Source organism: Astyanax mexicanus, chromosome 3 (genome assembly GCF_023375975.1).
Source record: "Astyanax mexicanus isolate ESR-SI-001 chromosome 3, AstMex3_surface, whole genome shotgun sequence".
NCBI lineage: Eukaryota > Metazoa > Chordata > Actinopteri > Characiformes > Acestrorhamphidae > Astyanax > Astyanax mexicanus.
In genome coordinates, this window is record NC_064410.1 from 62,974,174 (window position 1) to 62,994,188 (window position 20,015).

The 20,015-nt window shown below is 38.1% G+C and overlaps 1 protein-coding gene across 1 annotated transcript; it reads right to left on the reverse strand.

Moving 5' to 3' along the window:
- Nucleotides 1–1,714: 1,714 nt before the first annotated feature.
- aste1b (asteroid homolog 1b) lies at nucleotides 1,715–15,761 on the reverse strand. The gene is made up of 5 exons (XM_007239862.3): nucleotides 15,667–15,761; nucleotides 10,377–11,787; nucleotides 9,114–9,327; nucleotides 7,737–7,929; nucleotides 1,715–3,509 (listed from the first exon to the last, which is right to left on the reverse strand). Exons 2-5 carry the CDS (start codon nucleotides 11,772–11,774, stop codon nucleotides 3,143–3,145), a joined length of 2,172 nt encoding a protein of 723 aa, XP_007239924.3. The 5' UTR covers nucleotides 11,775–11,787; nucleotides 15,667–15,761; the 3' UTR covers nucleotides 1,715–3,142.
- Between the last annotated feature and the right edge of the window lie 4,254 nt (nucleotides 15,762–20,015).

Genomic DNA, 20,015 nt, shown 5'->3' on the forward strand with positions numbered 1-20,015 from the left:
ACTGTTTATTTGGGTGATTAAAGCACTTCCATTTATTTACAGTAAGCTTAGAGTTCCAGATTTCCACTAAGGCTAGCCACAGTTAGCGGCTAACGCTGCGCAGACAGCGCTACACTGTGGAGCCCTGAGTGTTTTCAGTAAGCCAGGGTGATATTAGCTAGTGGTTCGCCACATGTAGCTTGTTTTAACACGATAAACATGCAGACTACAGTCTGATATACTACTCACCTCTGAACTGTGAAAGAGCTAGCGCTTAGCACAGTTAGCAGCTAATGCTAATGCTGCTCCATCAGTGCTAGCCAGGGTTAGCAGCATGCTACAGGCTGATATACTCACCTCTGAATAGCGAAAGAGCTAGCACACCGGATTGTAAGGCGCACTGATGATTTTTGGGAAAATTAAAGGATTTTAGGTGCACCTTATAGTGTGAAAAATACGGTATGTATAAAAATGAATATATATAAGATATTAGCGACCATATATTAGCCTCCAGTGCAAAAAAATAAACAGAGCAAGCTTCAGACATCAAACATTTTGGCTATTGCAATAAATCTGGCGTACGAGGAGGAAGAAGGTAAAAATGTAGTTTTAAATCAAACTACCATTAATATGTACTTAGTATTAACACATTTAATTATAATAACAGTGTAAAAAGTAAAGGACATTAGTCCCTCACCCACTTGATGACACTCAGAATGCACAATACACAAAAACATTTAGTCAAAACATCAATTATCATTAAAAATATTCACAATTTAAGTAAATTAAAGTGTATAAAAGCAGAATTATAACAGGATATTCTCACAATGCACATTATATACAGTATACAGCAGCAGCAGCTCAATATCAGCATTAGTGCAAGCTCTTACCCAGGCTCTTTAGTACAGAGCTGGTCGACTTTTAGCTGCCTTAACTAATATTACAGGTTGTATAACAAAGAATTTACCCTTTGAGACCTTTGAGCCTGTTTATACCTGGAAGATCATATATATTTTTCATTTGTTCACGAGAAAAAATGTTCTGTATTGTAGATTAATACTGAAAACTATGAAAACATATGAACATATGAAATTACTTAATAAACAAACAAAAAAAAAAGCGTTAAACAAACCAGAATATGTTTTATATTTTACATTCTTGTTTAGATGATCAATTTTGAACATCTCTGCTGGATTTTCTCAGTCAGTTTTATGAGGTAGAGTCTCCTGGAATTCAGGCTTTCAGTTAACAGCTGTGCTGAACTCATCAAGAGTTAATTACTTGAATTTCTTGTCTCTTAATAAAGTGTTTGAGAGCATCAGTTAAAGTAAAGAAGGTGCAGTCACTGCAAAGACCATCAAAAATATTGTAATGATGGAACTGGCACTAATCAGGACTGCCACAGGAAACGAAGAGCAAGAGTATTTAGGTTTGTTTAACACTGTTTTTAAGTTACTACATGATTCCTTATGTGTTCCTTCATAGTCTGGTAGATCACTTTACTATTCATTTACTATGTAGGAAAAAATTAAATAATAATATTAAATGGCTAATATAGATCCTGATATTATCCAGATGCAAAACACATGATAATTCCAGGTGTAAACAGGGCCTATATTTATCTGCCTTATTAAGGCTTTTTAAATTAAAGGCACACAGATCAAAATCAGGTCAGACATTTATATAGACGTTAAAAGCAGAATGTAGACTAAATAAAAACTAGTACTGGAATTAATTTTGGTCCAGTCGCTCTTTAAAAATTTATTTTTCTTCATTTTTAAATAATTCTCTCACATTCAGATTCAGTCATAATTCACTATGTGGAAAAATGCCCTGCACTTTTAGACGGGACAAAAAAGATAGACTGGCTGATACAAGGTTTTGTTCTGTCCATGGTGGGTGCACGATGTGGACAAAATATGTGATATGCAATAAGTGTGTTGGATATCCTGATATGGATGTAAAATCTAAATTAGTTTTATCTTCTAAATCTTCTAAATTAAGTTTTTTAGCACTTGGTTTTTCTGCACTAATTTTTCCCAGAATAAGAAGTAGTTTAATGTAAGCACTAACTGTGGACCTCTACCTCACTGTATCAAACTCATTACTCTACTTCACTTTACCATGCTCTACCCTTACTGGATCTCACTTTGCCTCACTCTGCCTTTGGTATGTGACGTGAGCACAGTCCGCAGTGTGAACTTGGGATTAGTTTCTCAGGGGGTTCTGGGGTAATTTTCTCTGTGATTTTATTCCCGTCCAGAACGATCATGTACATGTTTTTCTCAGGTGTCCTCTGATAAAATTACAGGCTGAATTATCTACTGTTTTTCTCTGATCTCCGTGCTCCTCCGGTAATTTTAGTCCCGTCCGGACGCTTCTCTGAGTTTCGTCACCTCGCATTTAATTAAATAGATATTTATATAATAGCAATTTGGGCGCTTGGGCTTTTCCACGGAGATCCAAGTTAAAAACACAACAGCGAGTGGAAATGGAGGAGCTACTGAACGCGATGTCATGTGACCGAGAAAAAAAGCCTAAAAAAACTAAAAACTGGTCCTCCTGTTTTTTCAATTGCAGTCCAGATGCAGGAGTTTTATCACTGAGTAGAAGTGCGAAATATATATTTATATCTTGTCCGGATAGGGTCTAAGTTTTACTGTGAAAACTCATATCACGATAATGATAAAAACATAATTTATCATACAGCCCTAATGTCAACAGATTGCTGAAGGTATAGTGGGTACTTTGGCACTATATAAGTTAGGATATAGTCCTTATATTCAATATACTTCATTAAAACCTTATATACCATATATACATATTGGGTTATTTAGTGCCACGTGGGAATAACCAGGGTATCATTAACCCCTTCCTTAACAGCCCAAGATATTTGTCAGATGTCTGCCTGGAATTACACCACTAAATCTTAAAGATTTCCAATCAAGCATTACTCAAAAAGCTTTCATGTTAGATAAGGCACATTACTAAAAAAACATAATTGTAATTGTAATATAAAATATTAAAGAATGTAAATTTTATGTGTATTTTAATGCAGAGAATAAGGGTTTTGTATCACCTACACCTACATTTTAAGGGGGTAAACTGGTTAAATTGTATTAGAGAATGGTTTGAAAATGTGTTTTTTAGTTTTCTGCTTTTTTTAATCCTCATCCCAATCGTCTTCAACACTCAGCATCCCGAAGCGATTATCTAAACCTGCTCTTCCTCTGCCACCGCCCCTGCCCCTGCCCCTGCCCCTGCCACCGCCCCTGCCACCGTCACCGCCTCCCTGTCCTCTGTTACCACGCCCCCTCCCCCTGTTATTCCCTGCTCCTGCTGCTGGTGCTGATGCAGGTGATGGTGTAGATGCAGGTGTTGCTGCAGGCTGAGGAAGATGACCCATCATCACCCCATACAGGACAAAGTAGAGCTGCAGAGATACAGGACATCCTGCCAGCAGCACCTCGGCCTGGTGTCCCCCTCGCAGTGCCGCCTCCAGACCATGCACCAGAGTACCACTGAACAACCTGAGAGAGAGAGAGAGAGAGATTTGAGTCATTTACAATTACTTTTACATAGTGCTGTTTTTTATCTTTTTAATCTAATATTCTGTATCTGAAAACGCTCCTCATTTCTGAAGTGTTTATCCGTCTCACCTGGGTTACCGGCGCATCGGATTATATTGCTTTATAATCCGGTGCGCAATATAGTGCAAACAATTATGTACTTATACTGGGCAACAAATGGAACTCCTGCTCTTCCTTTTTCTGGGGTGGTCCTGATGAGTGCCAGTTTCATCATCATAATGTTTCTGATGGTCTTTGTGGTGACTGCACTTGAGGATACTTGTAGGAGCCAAAACCCACATTTGAGTTTTTTCTGATATCTCTTTTCTTTTTCTTTTGTGTTGTGCAAGCCCATTTCTGTCTCCCTCTTGTGGCCAAAGGGGCCACTCATCTATCCTTTATCTACAGGTGATGTTACCTGAGAAGGTGTGGCCAGAGCAGGAAGTGATGGTCTTTGACCTAACAACCGAGCCATACTACCAAGCCAAAGAATCTTTATTTATCTTAGCAATCCTGCTTTATATGGACTTTATATAACTTCAGAGTTTTGTATCATATTTTACTTTCATTAAATCTCTCATTATTTTTGGACAACATTTATCTGGACCCTATTTACTTGGATGTTTGAGTCAACCTCTCCAGCTTGGCCACCAGTGGTTATCAATAGGAAAACAATAGGATCACAAAATAGCCATTACAAAAAGTCAAAGACCTCTTCCAAACTCATGGATGCCATCCAGTGAGCTGAGCCAACTCGAAAAAACAGCCTGTGGATTCAGGATGGGAAAGAGATATGGATGGAAGTTAATAGAGCCCTGGGACATAGTAAACAGTCAGGGAGAGGGACCCTATGCCATAAAGACCCTAGTGGGATGGGTTGTCAATGGGCCCTTAAGACATGGCAAGTCCTCTATTGATGATGATTACCAATCTGCAGCAGTAAACAGGATCTCTGTTGCAAATTTGGAGAAGTTGTTAATAAGTCAATATAATCATGAATTTAATGAAAGGACTGTTGACGAAAAGCGTGAGCACTCCATTGAGGACAAAAGGTTTCTTGATATTGCAAACAACTCTGTGTCACTCATAGATGGCCACTATACACTAGATTTACCCTTTAAGGACGATAATGTCAAACTGCCCAATAATCGTCCCATTGCCCTACAGCGCCTCCAAAGCCTGAAAAGGAAACTAAAGAAAAATGAAGTGTTCCGTGATGAGTACACCACATTCCTGAACGATGTCATAGCTCAAGGATATGCTGAAGTGGTCCCGAAGAAAGAGCTGGAAGGAATGAAAGGACGAACCTGGTATATACCGCATCATGGAGTATACCACCCCAAGAAAAATACACTCAGGGTGGTGTTTGATTGTGGTGCGGTGTACCAGGGTAGGTCCCTAAACTCAGAACTTTTGCAAGGCCCCGATTTGACCAATTCACTAATTGGTGTTCTGCTCAGATTCAGACAAGAGCCCATTGCTTTAATGGCAGACATTAAATCTATGTTCCATCAAGTCAGGGTAACCAAGTCAGACACAGATTTTCTGCGATTCTTGTGGTGGAGAGATGGGAACATTGAACAAGACCCAGTAGATCATCGCATGCTGGTACACTTGTTTGGGGCCACTTCCTCCCCAAGCTGTGCCAGCTTTGCCCTGCGAAGAACGGCAGAGGAGAATCGCCACATGAAACCACAGGTGACAAACACAATAATGCATAATTTTTATGTTGACGACTGCTTGACTTCTCTGCCCACAGTACAGGATGCTGTGCAGTTAGCAACAGACCTGGTGGAACTATGCAGCAAAGGAGGATTCCAGCTTACGAAATGGGTGAGCAATAACAGAACTGTGCTGTCAAGCATAAAAACAAAGGAAAGAGGAAAAGACATCAGATCCTTGGATCTCGACAAAGACCAAGTACCAGCGGACCGGGCGCTTGGACTACAATGGAGTGTGGAAGGTGATGACTTCAGATTCAACATTGTAGTTCCTCAGAAGCCACAAACACGGAGAGGGATTCTGTCAATGGTGAGTTCCGTGTACGACCCGCTGGGTATCCTGGCACCTCTCACTCTCCCAGCCAAGCAACTGTTACAACAGCTCTGTAAGCAGGGCTATGGATGGGATGAGCCAATTTCCCCAGTTCAGTCAAAACAGTGGACTGACTGGGTTGAATATCTCCCAAAACTAGCTAGCTTCAATGTCCCACGCTGTATCAAACCACCCTGCTTTGGAAAACCTGCAAGCATCCAACTACACCACTTTGCTGATGCCAGCGAGCTTGGGTATGGGGTGGTGAGTTATTTAAGGATGACCAATAAACAGGGAGGGATACATGTATGTTTCCTGATGGGAAAGGCAAGGGTTGCTCCCTTAAAGCAGCTCACAATCCCAAGACTAGAATTAGCAGCAGCAGTATTGTCTGTTAAGGTGGACAGGCTACTGAGAGCTGAATTACATCTCCCCCTACAAACTTCCATGTTTTGGGTTGACAGTCAAGCTGTACTGAAGTACATAGGCAGCGACAGTGCCAGGTTCCACACCTTTGTTGCAAACAGAGTTGCCTTCATCAGAGTGAACACCAACATTCAGCAATGGAAGTTCATTGAGAGTAAACACAACCCAGCGGATGATGCCTCCAGGGGGCTCAGTGCAAAGAAATTCTTGGACAATAAGCGTTGGCTTAGAGGTCCTCAATTTCTCTGGGAACAGAATCACACCTGGCCCACAATGACCATTGACTCGGAACCTTTATCACAAAACAACGTCTGGAGACCTTCATCCGTCAGGGTTTGATGGTGTGTGAGGGCTTTCAGTACCAATGTTCAGTACCCGTCTCACTGACCTGATCAGTCTCTCCCACACCCCACCATGGTGAGATGCTCCTGGGGGGTTGAAGGTCCAGCTTATGCCTCTCTTCAGCAGGGTACCTTGGATCTTCTTGTCATTGAGACTGGACAAAGCCTGTTTCATTTCTTTGTTAGCACCAACTAGATTGGTGCCGTTGTCTGACCAGATGTGCTGTACCTGGCCTCGTCTGCATACAAATCGTCTTATCGCATGGATGCAGGAATCCGTGTCGAGAGTGTATGCTATTTCAAGATGGATGGCTCTGCAAGACAAACAGGTGAATATCACACCGTATCTTTTCACTAAACTTCTGCCTCTCCTGGTTACTATTGGACCAAAATAATCCATACCAACATTGGTGAATGGGGGAAGGTTAGGCTTGGTTCTCTCATGTGGCAAATTTGCCATCTTTTGTTCAGCTGTTTTGGTTTCTAAGCGTCTGCAGGTCACACATTTTGTGATTACCTTTCTCGCCTCACTGTTTGCACTAAGAATCCAGTACTTTCGTCTCATTTGGCTGAGGATGTAGTTTCTGCCACAGTGTCCATACTTTTCATGTATATGTTTGAGTAGGAGACTGGAGATGTGAGACTGATTTGGTAGAATGATGGGATGCTTCATTGTGTCTGACATGGCTGCTCTGGACAATCGTCCTCCTACTCTGAGCAGCCCGTCTTTCAGGATAGGGTCTAGTCTATAAAGTTTGCTCCGTTTTGGAACACAAGGGGACATTGTTGCCAACTTTTCCAATTCAACTGGGAATGCTTGTCTTTGAGTGAATGATAACACTGCTCTCTCAGCCCTTTCCATGTCATCTAGTGATATTATTTGACTACCTAGCTTTAATCTGAGGGCTTGCAACTGAGATGTTGTATTCTGTTGGCGAGAACGGGTGATTACAGCAGTGGCCAATTGTCGTCTTTTTGCAGCCAATGCCAGCTGACTATCTCCGAATTTCTGGTACCAGGCAATAGCTTTCATTAGCCTGCTCCAATCTGAGAAGTAAGAGAGAAGCTTGTTAGATGGATTTGATTGATCTTGAATGACTGCACTGCATACAATGGAACGCTTGACCTCTGGATCGTCGTGTGATTTTCCTTTCTTCACTTAGTTGACTAGTTGTTGCTTCTCATAACCTGGATTCGAACATTACTGAAATATTCACTATTCACTGTATACCTGTAACTCTACCTCTTCACTACTTTACTTTAACTGATGCTCTCAAACACTTTATTAAGAGACAAGAAATTCAAGTAATTAACTCTTGATGAGTTTGGATGAATGGATGAATTTAGTATTAATCTACTATATAAAGGAATAAGAGTTATACAGTACCAGGCACAGTGAGGTTCGGGAAGTGGAAAGCACAGCAACTGGTTGAGATAAATCCCCGCCCACATACACGACTGCCATTGGCTGAGACAGTGAGCCACGCCCAGGTCTAGGCCCCTCCTCTGCCCGGAGTTCAGCCTCAATTGGTTAATTCTCTGGCAGACAGAGGCAGTGCCAGCGCAGGAACACAACGGATCTACATCATCAAGAGAAAACAAAAAACAGGTGAGAAAAACTTCAAAACTTACAAATTCAACGACTTTATTACTGCAGTTCTTCTCCTGTCAGATTAACTCTAATTCTAATTCTAATTCTATTCTCTGCTGAAACTGAGACTCAGTTCTTAATCATGTTAATCTGAGCTAAAGGCTAAAGCTGCTGTTTCCATGTGGGTCAGCCAGACGTCTTCCTGTAGCAGTTTATTTTCTCCAGTTTCTAAGAGTCTTTATTTGAAGGTGTAGAAACAGTACTCTCCGCTCTCTGACTTCATCTGTAATTTCTAATCTAAAGAAAAGAACTTCTACTTTTAATAGTTACTGAGTTACCTCTATATTTGCACTAATGTTTATACAGGTTCTGTTTATACTGGTACTGTCATTCCCTCTTTAATCCCCCATCATTCCTAACTGGTACACGCTCACACTTATATTGCACTATTGTCTTGTGTCTATTGTCTGACATATGTCTAGATCTATGATTTATGTTTATCATCTTATTTAGCTGTATTTTATTCAACCATTGCTTGTTGTTTGCTGTAACTTACAAATATACAGCTCTGTAAAAAAAATAAGAGAACGAGAAATCAGTTTCTGAATCAGTTTCTCTGATTTTGCTATTTATATGTTTATGTTTGAGTAAAATGAACATTGTTGTTTTATTCTATAAACTACAGACAACATTTCTCCCAAATTACAAATAAAAATATTCTCATTTAGAGCATTTATTTACAGAAAATGAGAAATGACTGAAATAACGAAAAAGATGCAGAGCATTCAGACCTCAAATAATGCAAAGAAAACAAGTTCATATTCATAAAGTTTTAAGAGTTCAGAAATCATCAATATTTGGTGGAATAATCCTGGTGGTTTTTAATAACAGTTTTTTTCATGCATCTTGGCATCATGTTCTCCTCCACCAGTCTTACACACTGCTTTTGGATAACTTTATGCTGCTTTACTCCTGGTGTAAAAAATTCAAGCAGTTCAGTTTGGTGGTTTGATGGTTTGTGATCATCCATCTTCCTCTTGATTATATTCCAGAGGTTTTCAATTTGGTAAAATCAAAGAAACGCATCATTTTTAAGTGATGTCTTATTTTTTTTCATCTTTCACATCACTGCAAAAAAACTGAGAAATCATAAACTTTAGCATCTCCTCTCACCTCTAGCCAGGGTCCTGCGTTGGCTCAGCTCCCCGTACACCAGCCCCAGCAGCAGGGCCTGGAGCAGGGAGGCGCTGGGCTTCGGTTTGGAGGACTTTGTCCAGAAACACGTAACACACACCGGCAGACGAAGGTGAGGAGGTAAAGGCTGCAGCACACACTCCATAACTCCCAGAGTTCCCAGCAACACCTTCAGTCTGACCGGAGCTGATACCTGCGTGACAATGATGAGATGATTTATACACCATACCTGCTGACAGGTAAAACACAGCAGGTAGATCTTCTGTTTCTCTCTGATAATCCTTAATTATCGTCTTGTTCCAGAATTCTAATACCTCTTTTACACACATTCCCCAGAAGGATTATTCTGATGCGTCAAACCAATGACTGTATTTAACCTCCTAAAACCTGGTGTTCACATGTGTGGACGTCACATTTTGGGTTGTCTAGAACACAACATTAAATTTAGCTCTATAAGGGCCTGGTGTCCTCGTATGAGGCCATAACACTGTCACCGAGTGGTGGCAGAAGAGTTTAACACGTTACAGTTTCGATTTTGTTCAGAATATTCCGATATAAAACTGCCGATACCGATTCAAATACCGATACTTTTAGTTTATTATTAGTACTATGATTAAGGTTACATAATGAGGCTGAAACAGACCAGACAGTCCTTTAAAGAGTATACACAAGTGCATTTAATGTAAATGCATTCCAAAGTGATTTCTTTTTAACATTTTATATGCAAATACACAATAGTTTCCTTTAAAATTAAATGTTTTAATTTTTTATTAAATATTTAAATATGTAAAATAGTAAATACTGGCATTTTTTTGCACTGGTTGCGCAGGATACTTTTATTTTGACAGGTAGCATAGTGGATTAGCTGCAATAGCTAACGGCTAACCGGTGATGCTAACTGTATTTCTGAACTAAATTATTCACTGTTTTTAATAACAGATGGGTGTGTTTGTACTGGTTAGTGTTTGTAGGTCCTGTGGTTTTATAGGATACGTGGATTATAATGTGTTTCGTGATTAAAGTTATGGCGGGTTTATTGTCCAGCTCAAGGATCGGTAAGTGGATCGGCAGCACTCACCCGATATCCGATACGTTAAATCACGTCAATATTGGCCCCGATACCGATATTGTATCGGAACGGTCCCATATCTAGTTGCAATTTCAACATTGTATAATGGAAACGTATGGAAATGTCCTCAAATTAAAAATCATTACAGTATAACTGCTGTAATCTGAGTTTACCTTGTCCAAAGTGTCCAGTCTCAGCTGTGGCTGGGTGTTGGGTAGACGCGCCTCTACTGGAGATTTCTTCAGGTTAAGGTCGAACCGGTCGTACTCCTCCACGACACACAGCGTTCCGGAACCCTGAGGACCTCCATTCTGCCCTCTCGCCCCTTGTCCCCCTCGTCCTCCTTGTCCCCCTTGTCCACCTCGTCCTCTACCCCGCTGTCCCTGCCCAGCGTTACCCTGCGATGCTCTTCCGAGCAGGAGCAAGCCGTAGACGCTCTGCCGAATGCTCTGCGAGGTTTCGTGGCTACTGGGCAGACGACTGTTCTCCACCTGGGCTACAAGAAAGGCTCTCCGGAGAACCAGAACATCTAGAACCAGAGGGGGCAGTCTGCCAGAGGCTACGCCCCTCAGAAGCCACTCTGGTTGAGACACTAATGGTACTGGAAGGCTCTGGACATCAGGTAGTGCCGGTAGACTGCTGGAGAAGAACTGGGCCAGGCTGCTGGTGGCAGGAAGCTGGTAGTTTTGCATCCCAGACTGAAGCTGCGTTCGCATGCTGCCCTTGCGTTGGGCACCAAGGACGTCTAGAACTTCCTCCAGAGCGTCCACAGGACTGGCGAACTGCGACAACCAGTTCAGCAGGCCTTCGATACGAGGTTTTGAATTGCTCCCCCTACCTTTCGGTGGTCTCTCGAACTCTACCCGGCTGAAGAACATCTCCGTAGTTTTCGCGGGGGAGTAGTCGTTACCAGTGAGGACCGCGAACAACGGTAGAAGCTGCTTGTTCATGTGGTTGAAGTTCGAGCAGAAACGGTTTACGGTGAATCTACGCGAGGGGATGTAGCGTTCCGCGGCTTTACCACAAACATTTTCCCACTCGAAGAATGCGAAAGGCAGGTAACCACCAGGTAAATCGAAGATGTAAAAGTCGCTGTCGCTAGTCAGCACAGGGCATTTCCACTGATGGGCAAGAGAAGCGATCTCGAAGTCCGCTTCAGAAACGCATTGCACCAACGGAACGCCAACCTCGCACAGGACCTGCCTGAAGACCTCGCGTGAAAGCAAGGGCAGGACGCTGCCGTGCGACCCGCGCGAGAGCGAATGGGCTTCCCGTATCTTACTCTCCGCCCGGTCCTTCAGAGTTTTAAACTTTTTGTCCGTGTGGTCCATCCCCCCATCCAACACCACGAACGGGCGCACGCCGCATTCCAAGAGCGCGGCGAAGAACCGTCGCACCACAGCAGCGAATAAATCATAATCCCCGCCTCTAATCTGATCCAATCCAGAGTGGAAGTACAGACGGAAATACAGACTGCAGCCGTCTATCACCAGGTGAGAGTTCTTCAGCTTCAGGTCCGTGAAGAACTGACGGTTCCCTTCCACGTAACTCGTCAAGCCGTGAACACCCATACTGGAGAATGTGCTAAAAAAGGGGACAAACACATATATTTATTAAAATAAGATCATCCATAAGTCCTCTCCTTAAGAGGCCTTGGCCCATATATGGTCTACAGTTCTAGATGATACAAAACCCCTTTTTCTATGCAGTGAAATAAGATATTCACTCAAGCTTTGGAGAAACTCTCCTACAGGGCAACTGGAAAAGCTGCCTGTTCATTCTCTACTCCGCGTTATAATCTTAGATTACCGATTGTTTTAAAAGGAATCAACCCAAATACTACAGGTTTGAAAATAGACATAAAACTAGGCAACTTCAATGAAACAAAAGGTTTGGAGGACATGAGCTGTTTGAATTGTTTTATTGATTTTAAAATGAAGTTTATATATTTTGACAATTGCTTAATTTTTTATTTACTTCCATATTTAAAAAATATAAATAAATGCTGGCCTGTTCAGAGTTTTTTTCCCTTTATGTGTGTTTTTAATCATTACACACATTCCACGTCTCACTGACTAAACTCAGTCTGGATCAAACTAACATCCAGAGAGTATCTGTACTGAATTTATTTTATATATTTTATTATATTTAGTTTTATTTATTTTTGTTTATTGTGCTTAATTAATGTAAAGATACTTTTCCATGTAATCATTAAAATAACCTCTAAACTTTAAAAGAGAATTTATTAAAATTAAGAATTATAAATACAACTTAAAGAAACTGGAAAATATTGAAAATATAAAATGTAGATAAATATGTATTAAATTGCAGGAATAATTTGTTAAAAACATACTATTACATATAATAATTACATAAAATAATTAAAACATATTCCTTTTTTATTAAACTATTAAAACATATATATTAAATTAAAGAAACAGTTTCCATCTCTAAAATTTTTGTTGTATCTTGAAAGATAATATATAATTTATATAAAAATATATAAAGCATGTATGATTAAAAATTCTTTAATCAATTATTTATATTCAGGCAAATATATTATATTAATTACATTTAGTGCTGGGCGATATAACGATATGGATTTGTTTCGCGATAATTTTTCCCTCGATGACGATGATAAGCCTGTGCAATAGAATTCGATAAACATTCATTTCCATTTCCGTCTAAGTGGCGCGGCAAACAACGAAAACACAACGTGTAATCAATCCAGAAGACGCTGGAGCAAATTAATAAATAGTTAAGAAAATTGTAATAGTTATTCTCATGCATGCAACAAAAAACCCTAAAGAATAGTGGAGTATGGCCCGACACACGCAAACAACCATAGTGTTTGTACTTTGGGAATAAACGGCCGCACTGTTCAGCACGTTTTAAATAAATTTTAAGTAAATTTTACGCACTAAATGTAATTAATTCAATTTATATTAGGACCTCGGGGCAGGTGCTGCAAAAATGTGTATGTGGGGCGCGGATTAAAGGAAGAGGTTTTTTTGCGGAGCGGTAACAGGACAAAAACACCTTAAGAATGATGTCTAAATGACTTTCCTCTAATCTAATATAATTTAACATGGTTTAAGGATATAAAATAATTTCTAAACAAACGAACTTTTTAATATTGAGCTTATGGCCCAAGTGCAAAAACACAAAATCATTTATCATTTAGATTATCTGCCTGAACGCGAGCCCGAACCCGAGCTTGAACGCCAGCCTGACTCAGGCGCTGCATGAACTCGGGCCGGTCGAGAACACCGCTTTCCTCTCAGATTAGGCGGAAGAAAATGGTCTTTTTTTTAATGTAACAAATCACACTGTGATTTTTGTGATATTTCCCCAATTACAGCTCAGCTGCGCGTTTAAAGCTCAACGCATGAATTAATCGGTGCGCTGTGCGCCGCGCGTGCTCGCGGGGGATTTGACGCGTCTGTCAAGCAAGTTAATGGACCGTTTTGGGGTCAGAGATTAAGAAGTACAGCAGGTACATCTCAGATTTGTAGTTTAATGCTCTACTAAATTACTGGCTTTAAAACTGGCTCATGATATGGTCGGTTCTGGCTGGATTTTTTCCTGCCTACAGGCTGCATTTGACGGAAAGCAGCTCCTCAGTCAGACAACAGTGTCAGCATACAAATCGTGTGCGTTTCCTACAGGACAAACCATTTAAAAGTGCAGATAAACTCATTAAAAAATCACACAGTGTCTGTCTGGCTTAAAATACTTTTAATAAGGTACAGCTTTTAAATTAATAAATCAACATTCATTAAAAATCCGTGAGAAGTTCTGTATGCTAAATGACAAGCTAAGCTAATAAGCTAATAACATTTAATAATAACAGAAAAATAGATATGAATTTGGAAAATAACCAACTAAAGTGAGCTCAAAATACAATAATAAATATAATCTAACGAATTTCAAAATATAAATTAGAAATATTGAACTTCAATATTAAATTCAACTTCAACTACAAAAAACGCAAGGACCGATAGAACATAACGAACAGAAAAAAATAAATTTGAAATTGGAAAAAAAGTTCAAAATGCTAAAAGAAATAAAACCTAACGAATTTCAGAATATAAAATCTAAATATTGCACTGCAGCAGTACAAAAGCCTAAGTGCTTAAACAAACAAACCAAAAAACAGCCTATCACAAATCATTTTTTGAGCCCGACCCAGCTGAGGAAAAGGTGGGAAATCTTTTTTTTTCCGGCTGGGTCTTGGAAAACTTTGTGGTGAATTAAAGGGGCCGAGTTGCAATTTTTGTTTTACTTTAATCAGTTTTTAATCCGTCTTTTTAAAAACAAATATTCCAATATTGGCTGCCAATCAGTGCCCAATATTCTGAGCTCAAAAAACGCTATTCGGGCCAGCCCTACTAATCTAATATAATTTAACATGGTTTAAGAATATAAAATAATTTCTAAACAAACGAAATATTTAATATTGAGCTTATAGCCCAAGTTTTTTTTTCAGTCATGGAAAATTGGAAAAAATTGGAAAAAAGCCCGAGTTCATGCAGCGCCTGAGTCAGGCTGACGTTCAAGCTCGGGTTCTGGCTCGCGTTCATGATTAATTTGTTTTTTTTAAAAACTAATATTGGAATATTCGCTACCAATTACTGCCAAATATCCGGAGCTCAAAAAATGCTATTCGGGCCAGCCCTAATAATTATGGAGATACAGAAAAAAATATTGTGATAAAACTTCCATCACTCCCTTATTCTCTCACTAATAAAAACAAACCTTTAAGTGTGACACAAAGTGATTTGATTTATATCGTGATACATATCGATATCGACTGATATGGAAAACTATATCGTGATAAGATTTTTTCCCATATCGCCCAGCTCTAATTACATTATATTATTTTTATACAATTTATCATAAATTAATATATAATATTATATATTAATAATGTATACGATATATAACATTAATATAATATATTTATATATACATTATATATTAATATATTGTAATTTATTTTATTTAGGCAAAATAAAAGTCCTGATAACGCAGAAGGCGGCGTGTAGATTGCTTTAAATATACTGGTTCTTAAATCAACCAATCAAAACTCATTATTGAGTTGCCAGGCGGATTTGACTGAATTCGACCAATCAATGGAGCCGATTTGAAATCGGGTATCTCCGGAACGAGCTCGGAAAAACACGAAAACACCCGAAGTACCATATGAACACTGCAGCCTGTCCCGCTCCTAAAACACAGCGAATTATTGAGTTTATAAACACTTAAACTAAATAAACAGCGCGGATATTAAGAGTTAGAAGTCTGGTATATGTTTCTCTGATAGTTATTTCACTGTATTATTAACACATATATAAGTAAATACAGTATAAAGAGCGCACAGTGTGTATAAATCAGCAGGATCAGTGCAGCAGTAATGGTATGTATATAACTTATACTGTACTGTAAATAGATAAATCTTACTGTAGGTAAAGCCAGGCTGAATAAAGCTCATATTTTAGTGGTTTCTCTGCTTCAGGCTGTGCTGCTGCTGCTCGGTCTCAGTCGCTGGTGTTGGTGGGGTTAGTTGGAGGTCTGAGCTGCTGCAGCGCCACCTGCTGCTCACTTAGTTTAACTGCTATATTAGTGTTAGTGAACATGTTTTTGTGATCTTTAAAAAGCCTCTAATAACCCTAAATCATATAGTTTTTCATTAATAGCTGAAATGTGTTCCACTGAAGTATTAAAACATACCAGTCCTGCTTTCTTTAGGGGGTTTCGGAGCAAAGAAGGGCTGAATACTTTTGCACATCACATTTTTTCAGATTTTTATGTAATTAAAATTTTGAAAACCATGAATAATTTTCGTTCCACTTCACAATTATGTGCTATTCTGTGTTTGTCCATCACTTAAAATCTCAATAAAATATGTAATGTAAGTGGTTGTAAGGTGACAAAACGTGAAAATCTTCATAAGGGTATGAATACTTTTGCACGGCACTGTACTTAGCAGGTCCTACTGGTACTTAAATGTAGGTACAAATAAAGAAATGAGGAAAACCAGCAACAAGAGAGTAATAATTGACATTTACTGTGTAAAATTGATATAATATACAAAAATAAAAAATAATGAAGCATTTATAAACACAAATACTATTCATTAGTTTAATTTAATTATTTTTTTTATTAATACACCAAAGTGCTTTTTTACTCAATGGAAAAAAACTGAGCTGCATGATTTATTTAATAATAAAAACACTGGAATCAGTAAAAGTCTTGTTTCCCGCTTTATTTCAGAGCTGTAATGGGAGCCGTAATGTATCTTTAAATCAAAGTTCCATTTCCTTTAATTTCCCATTTTGAGACATTTTCTATAAAATGACATTTTTACTGGCACACTCGATTCACACACACACACAATTCTGTATCTGTTTCTCTGTATACTTTATTATTATTATAATCCTATTATTATGAAACCATGTTCTTCAATACTCAGGACCCCGCAGGGGAAACACAGCAGTGCTGCTGGTGTTTTTAAACACTGTATCAATCCACTGTGTTAAACAATAACACTAAGAGATCTCATTATTTGAAAGTTCTTACATATTCCTTCATCTGCTGACTTGCCACAGAATGTAGGTACAGATCCCTCCCTCAGACAAAGTCTGTTGGCTAATCCTGCTGTGTACTGTTCTGAGGTTTCCTAATTGTGAAGAACAGAGTGAAAAAAGGAGAATAATAAAGTATACAAAGTATAAAGGTCTAGTTAATGGGTGAAGAAACAAAGAGGTGGCCGTACTGTTTTATGCTTTATTGGTATAATATATATTCCTGAAGGGAGCGACGGACTGGATGTAAATTTCTGAGATGTATACACACACAATTATGCATATTTATATAAAATATTAAGGTAGTGAATAACAGTACGCATACATCTGTATGGAGTGTGTGTGTGTTTAAATGTATGTATGAATGAGCATGAAGAAAAATGCCCTAAAGAAAACGAGAGCAACCAAAAATACAACTCAATAACGAGACACACAATTATTCAGATTAACTCAACAGTGAGGAGGTGTTAATGCTTTAAACAGATCCCAACAATAAACAGAACCAACAGCAGAAAGCTCAGAATAGGCCTGTTATAATAATGATAAGAAGTCATTATAGACAGTATCCTGCATATCCTGGAATATATTTAGTTCTATATTATAATGGGACACCACTATAGAAATAAAGCTTGGATATAACGTAGAGTAGTCAGTGTACAGTTCCTATAGCAGTATAGATTTTCTGTCCCTTGAAAATAATTCAACACTAAGACATTAATGTTCAAATATCTGGCAACACAAGCGAGTACACCTCACAGTTAAATTGTGCCAAATTAGCAATTATATCGTCGCTTGTTTTTAAATTTGGTGTTTTGAGTTCAATTCTCTGATAATGGACACAGGAAATTCACCATGCCACCTCATAGCAAATAACTCTCTCGGGATGTGAAAAACAGAGTTGTCGCACTTCTCAAAGATGGCCTAGGCTATAAGAAGATAGCTAACAGTCTGAAACCGAGGGGTTAAATTGTCTCATATTGCGCTTTTTCACCAAAAGAACTCTTGTTCTTAAACAAGGTCCGTTCAGGCATAGCGGCGGTGAACAGAAGCGTCCATTTTTTGCACTGAAGAACCTAGTATTTTTCGCGTTCTGCTGCGAACAAATGTTCCCAGTTCCAGTGAAAACACGTTGAACCAGTTCAAAATTAGGTTTGCAAACCAGAGTAGTGCTGGTTCCAATACTGAACACTATAAATTCAACATGCCACCTCATGGCAAAGAACTCTCAGAGGATGTGAGAAACAGAATTGTCGCACTTCACAAAGATGGCTTAGGCTATAAGAAGTGGGATTCAATGTGAGATGCACTCACTTATGTAGCAGCTATTAATGCAGGCGTTAATGGCTAAATAAATCTATACTGTAAATCTATAATGTTATACAAAGCTGTGCACTGACTACTCTTAAGTTGTATACTCTTAAACTTCATTTCTATAGTGTTGTCCCTCTGAAAAAAAAAACGCAATTAAAAAGAATGAATTTCTGTGATTTTACTGTGATTTTTTTTGCACCAGGAGTAAAGCAGCATAAAGTTATCCAAAAGCAGTGTGTAAGACTGGTGGAGGAGAACATGATGCCAAGATGCATGAAAAAAACTGTGATTAAAAAACAGGATTTTTCCACCAAATATTGATTATTTCTGAACTCTTAAAACTTTATGAATATGAACTTGTTCCTTTGCATTATTTGAGGTCTGGTTTTGAGGTCCATTTCTCATTTTCTGTAAATAAATGCTCTAAATGAGAATATTTTTATTTGGAATTTGGGAGAAATGTTGTCTGTAGTTTATAGAATAAACAATAATAAACCTATTAATAGCAAAATCTGAGAAACTGATTCAATTTTCAATCATTTTTTTTCTCTCTCTCTCTATATATATATATAACAGGCCTATCTAAGAGGAGAGTGGACATAGAAGAAGCTGCATGGGTTCTAATCACTATTGCAATTATATCAAGGGAGAAATAATGTGATTTATAGCAGAAGTGGGAGTGTTATTTAGAGAAGAATGAGAAGGTGGAGGAGAAGCACAGGTCTATCAGGTGGAGATGCTGCTGAATATGGCTAAAGGTTACAGGACTGACATTATCAGAGTGGATTATGGCTCAGAAAGTTCAGAGCAGTGCAAAATATAATGGTACAAATAAAAGATTAATGGTAATAATAATAATGGTAGAAATAATATTATTAATAATAAAACAACAGCAGGACTACTCATATCATGATTGAATAAATTAGTATGTTTTAGTGATTCAGTAATGTTTATTAATATAATGATGATAATGAATAAAAAAGCCTAACACAGGGGAGTCCAACACTGCACCAATATACTTATATCTTATACAGCAAATCAAATCATTTTAAATCTCTGGCTACGTTCACACAGCAGGTAAAAGAGGCCCAAATCTGATTTTTTTTCTCTTTTTTTAAGGCTGTTTACACTGTAATCTTATTGATGTGATCTATAGTTAATATTCGTCAGGCATTGTGTGTTACTAGCTTTAAAAAAAACAGCTAAAAAACGTATTTATTAGCTTAGCTTCCTATTAGCCTATTTTCTGTTCTTTGTTCTTTTTTTTTTATTGATTGACTTTGTTTCTCCTGTTTTTATTAATTTTCTTTTTATTTCTTCCACACTGTGTAACTTTCTCTGCTCTGCACAGTGTTAGTATTAATTTTTGTTCATTATTTTATTATAATGTCTTGTATTTTCTTTTCTTTTTTTTACATTTGAATCATGTTTTATCCATGCTTTATTCTTTTTGTATTTTCTAATTTGTGAAGCACTTTGAATGACTGTTGTGTATAAAAGATGCTATTTAAATAAACTTGCCTTGTCTTATTTTTATTTTATTATATATTTTATTGTAATATTTAATGCTGACTTTTACTTTTTAGTTGATTTGTTTTATATTACTTTTTGTTTTACATTTTTCTGTTTCATTTAATTTTATTGTGAAGCACTTCAAGCTGCATTTTTATGCATGAAAGGTGCTATATTAATAAATATTCATTATTATTATTCCTTCTTTTATTTTTATTCATTATTATTCTTTCTTTTATTTTTGTACTTTTTTTTTTTTACACATTTACTATATTTTTGACGCTGCAGCAGCGCCTTCTTTTTTGCTGTGGACATTTTTGTTAAAAACACCTTTTTTTAGTGTGTTTTTCTCTCCATTCACTTTCCTGTAGATAGATAATGAATCTAAAATTTAAAAAGTTT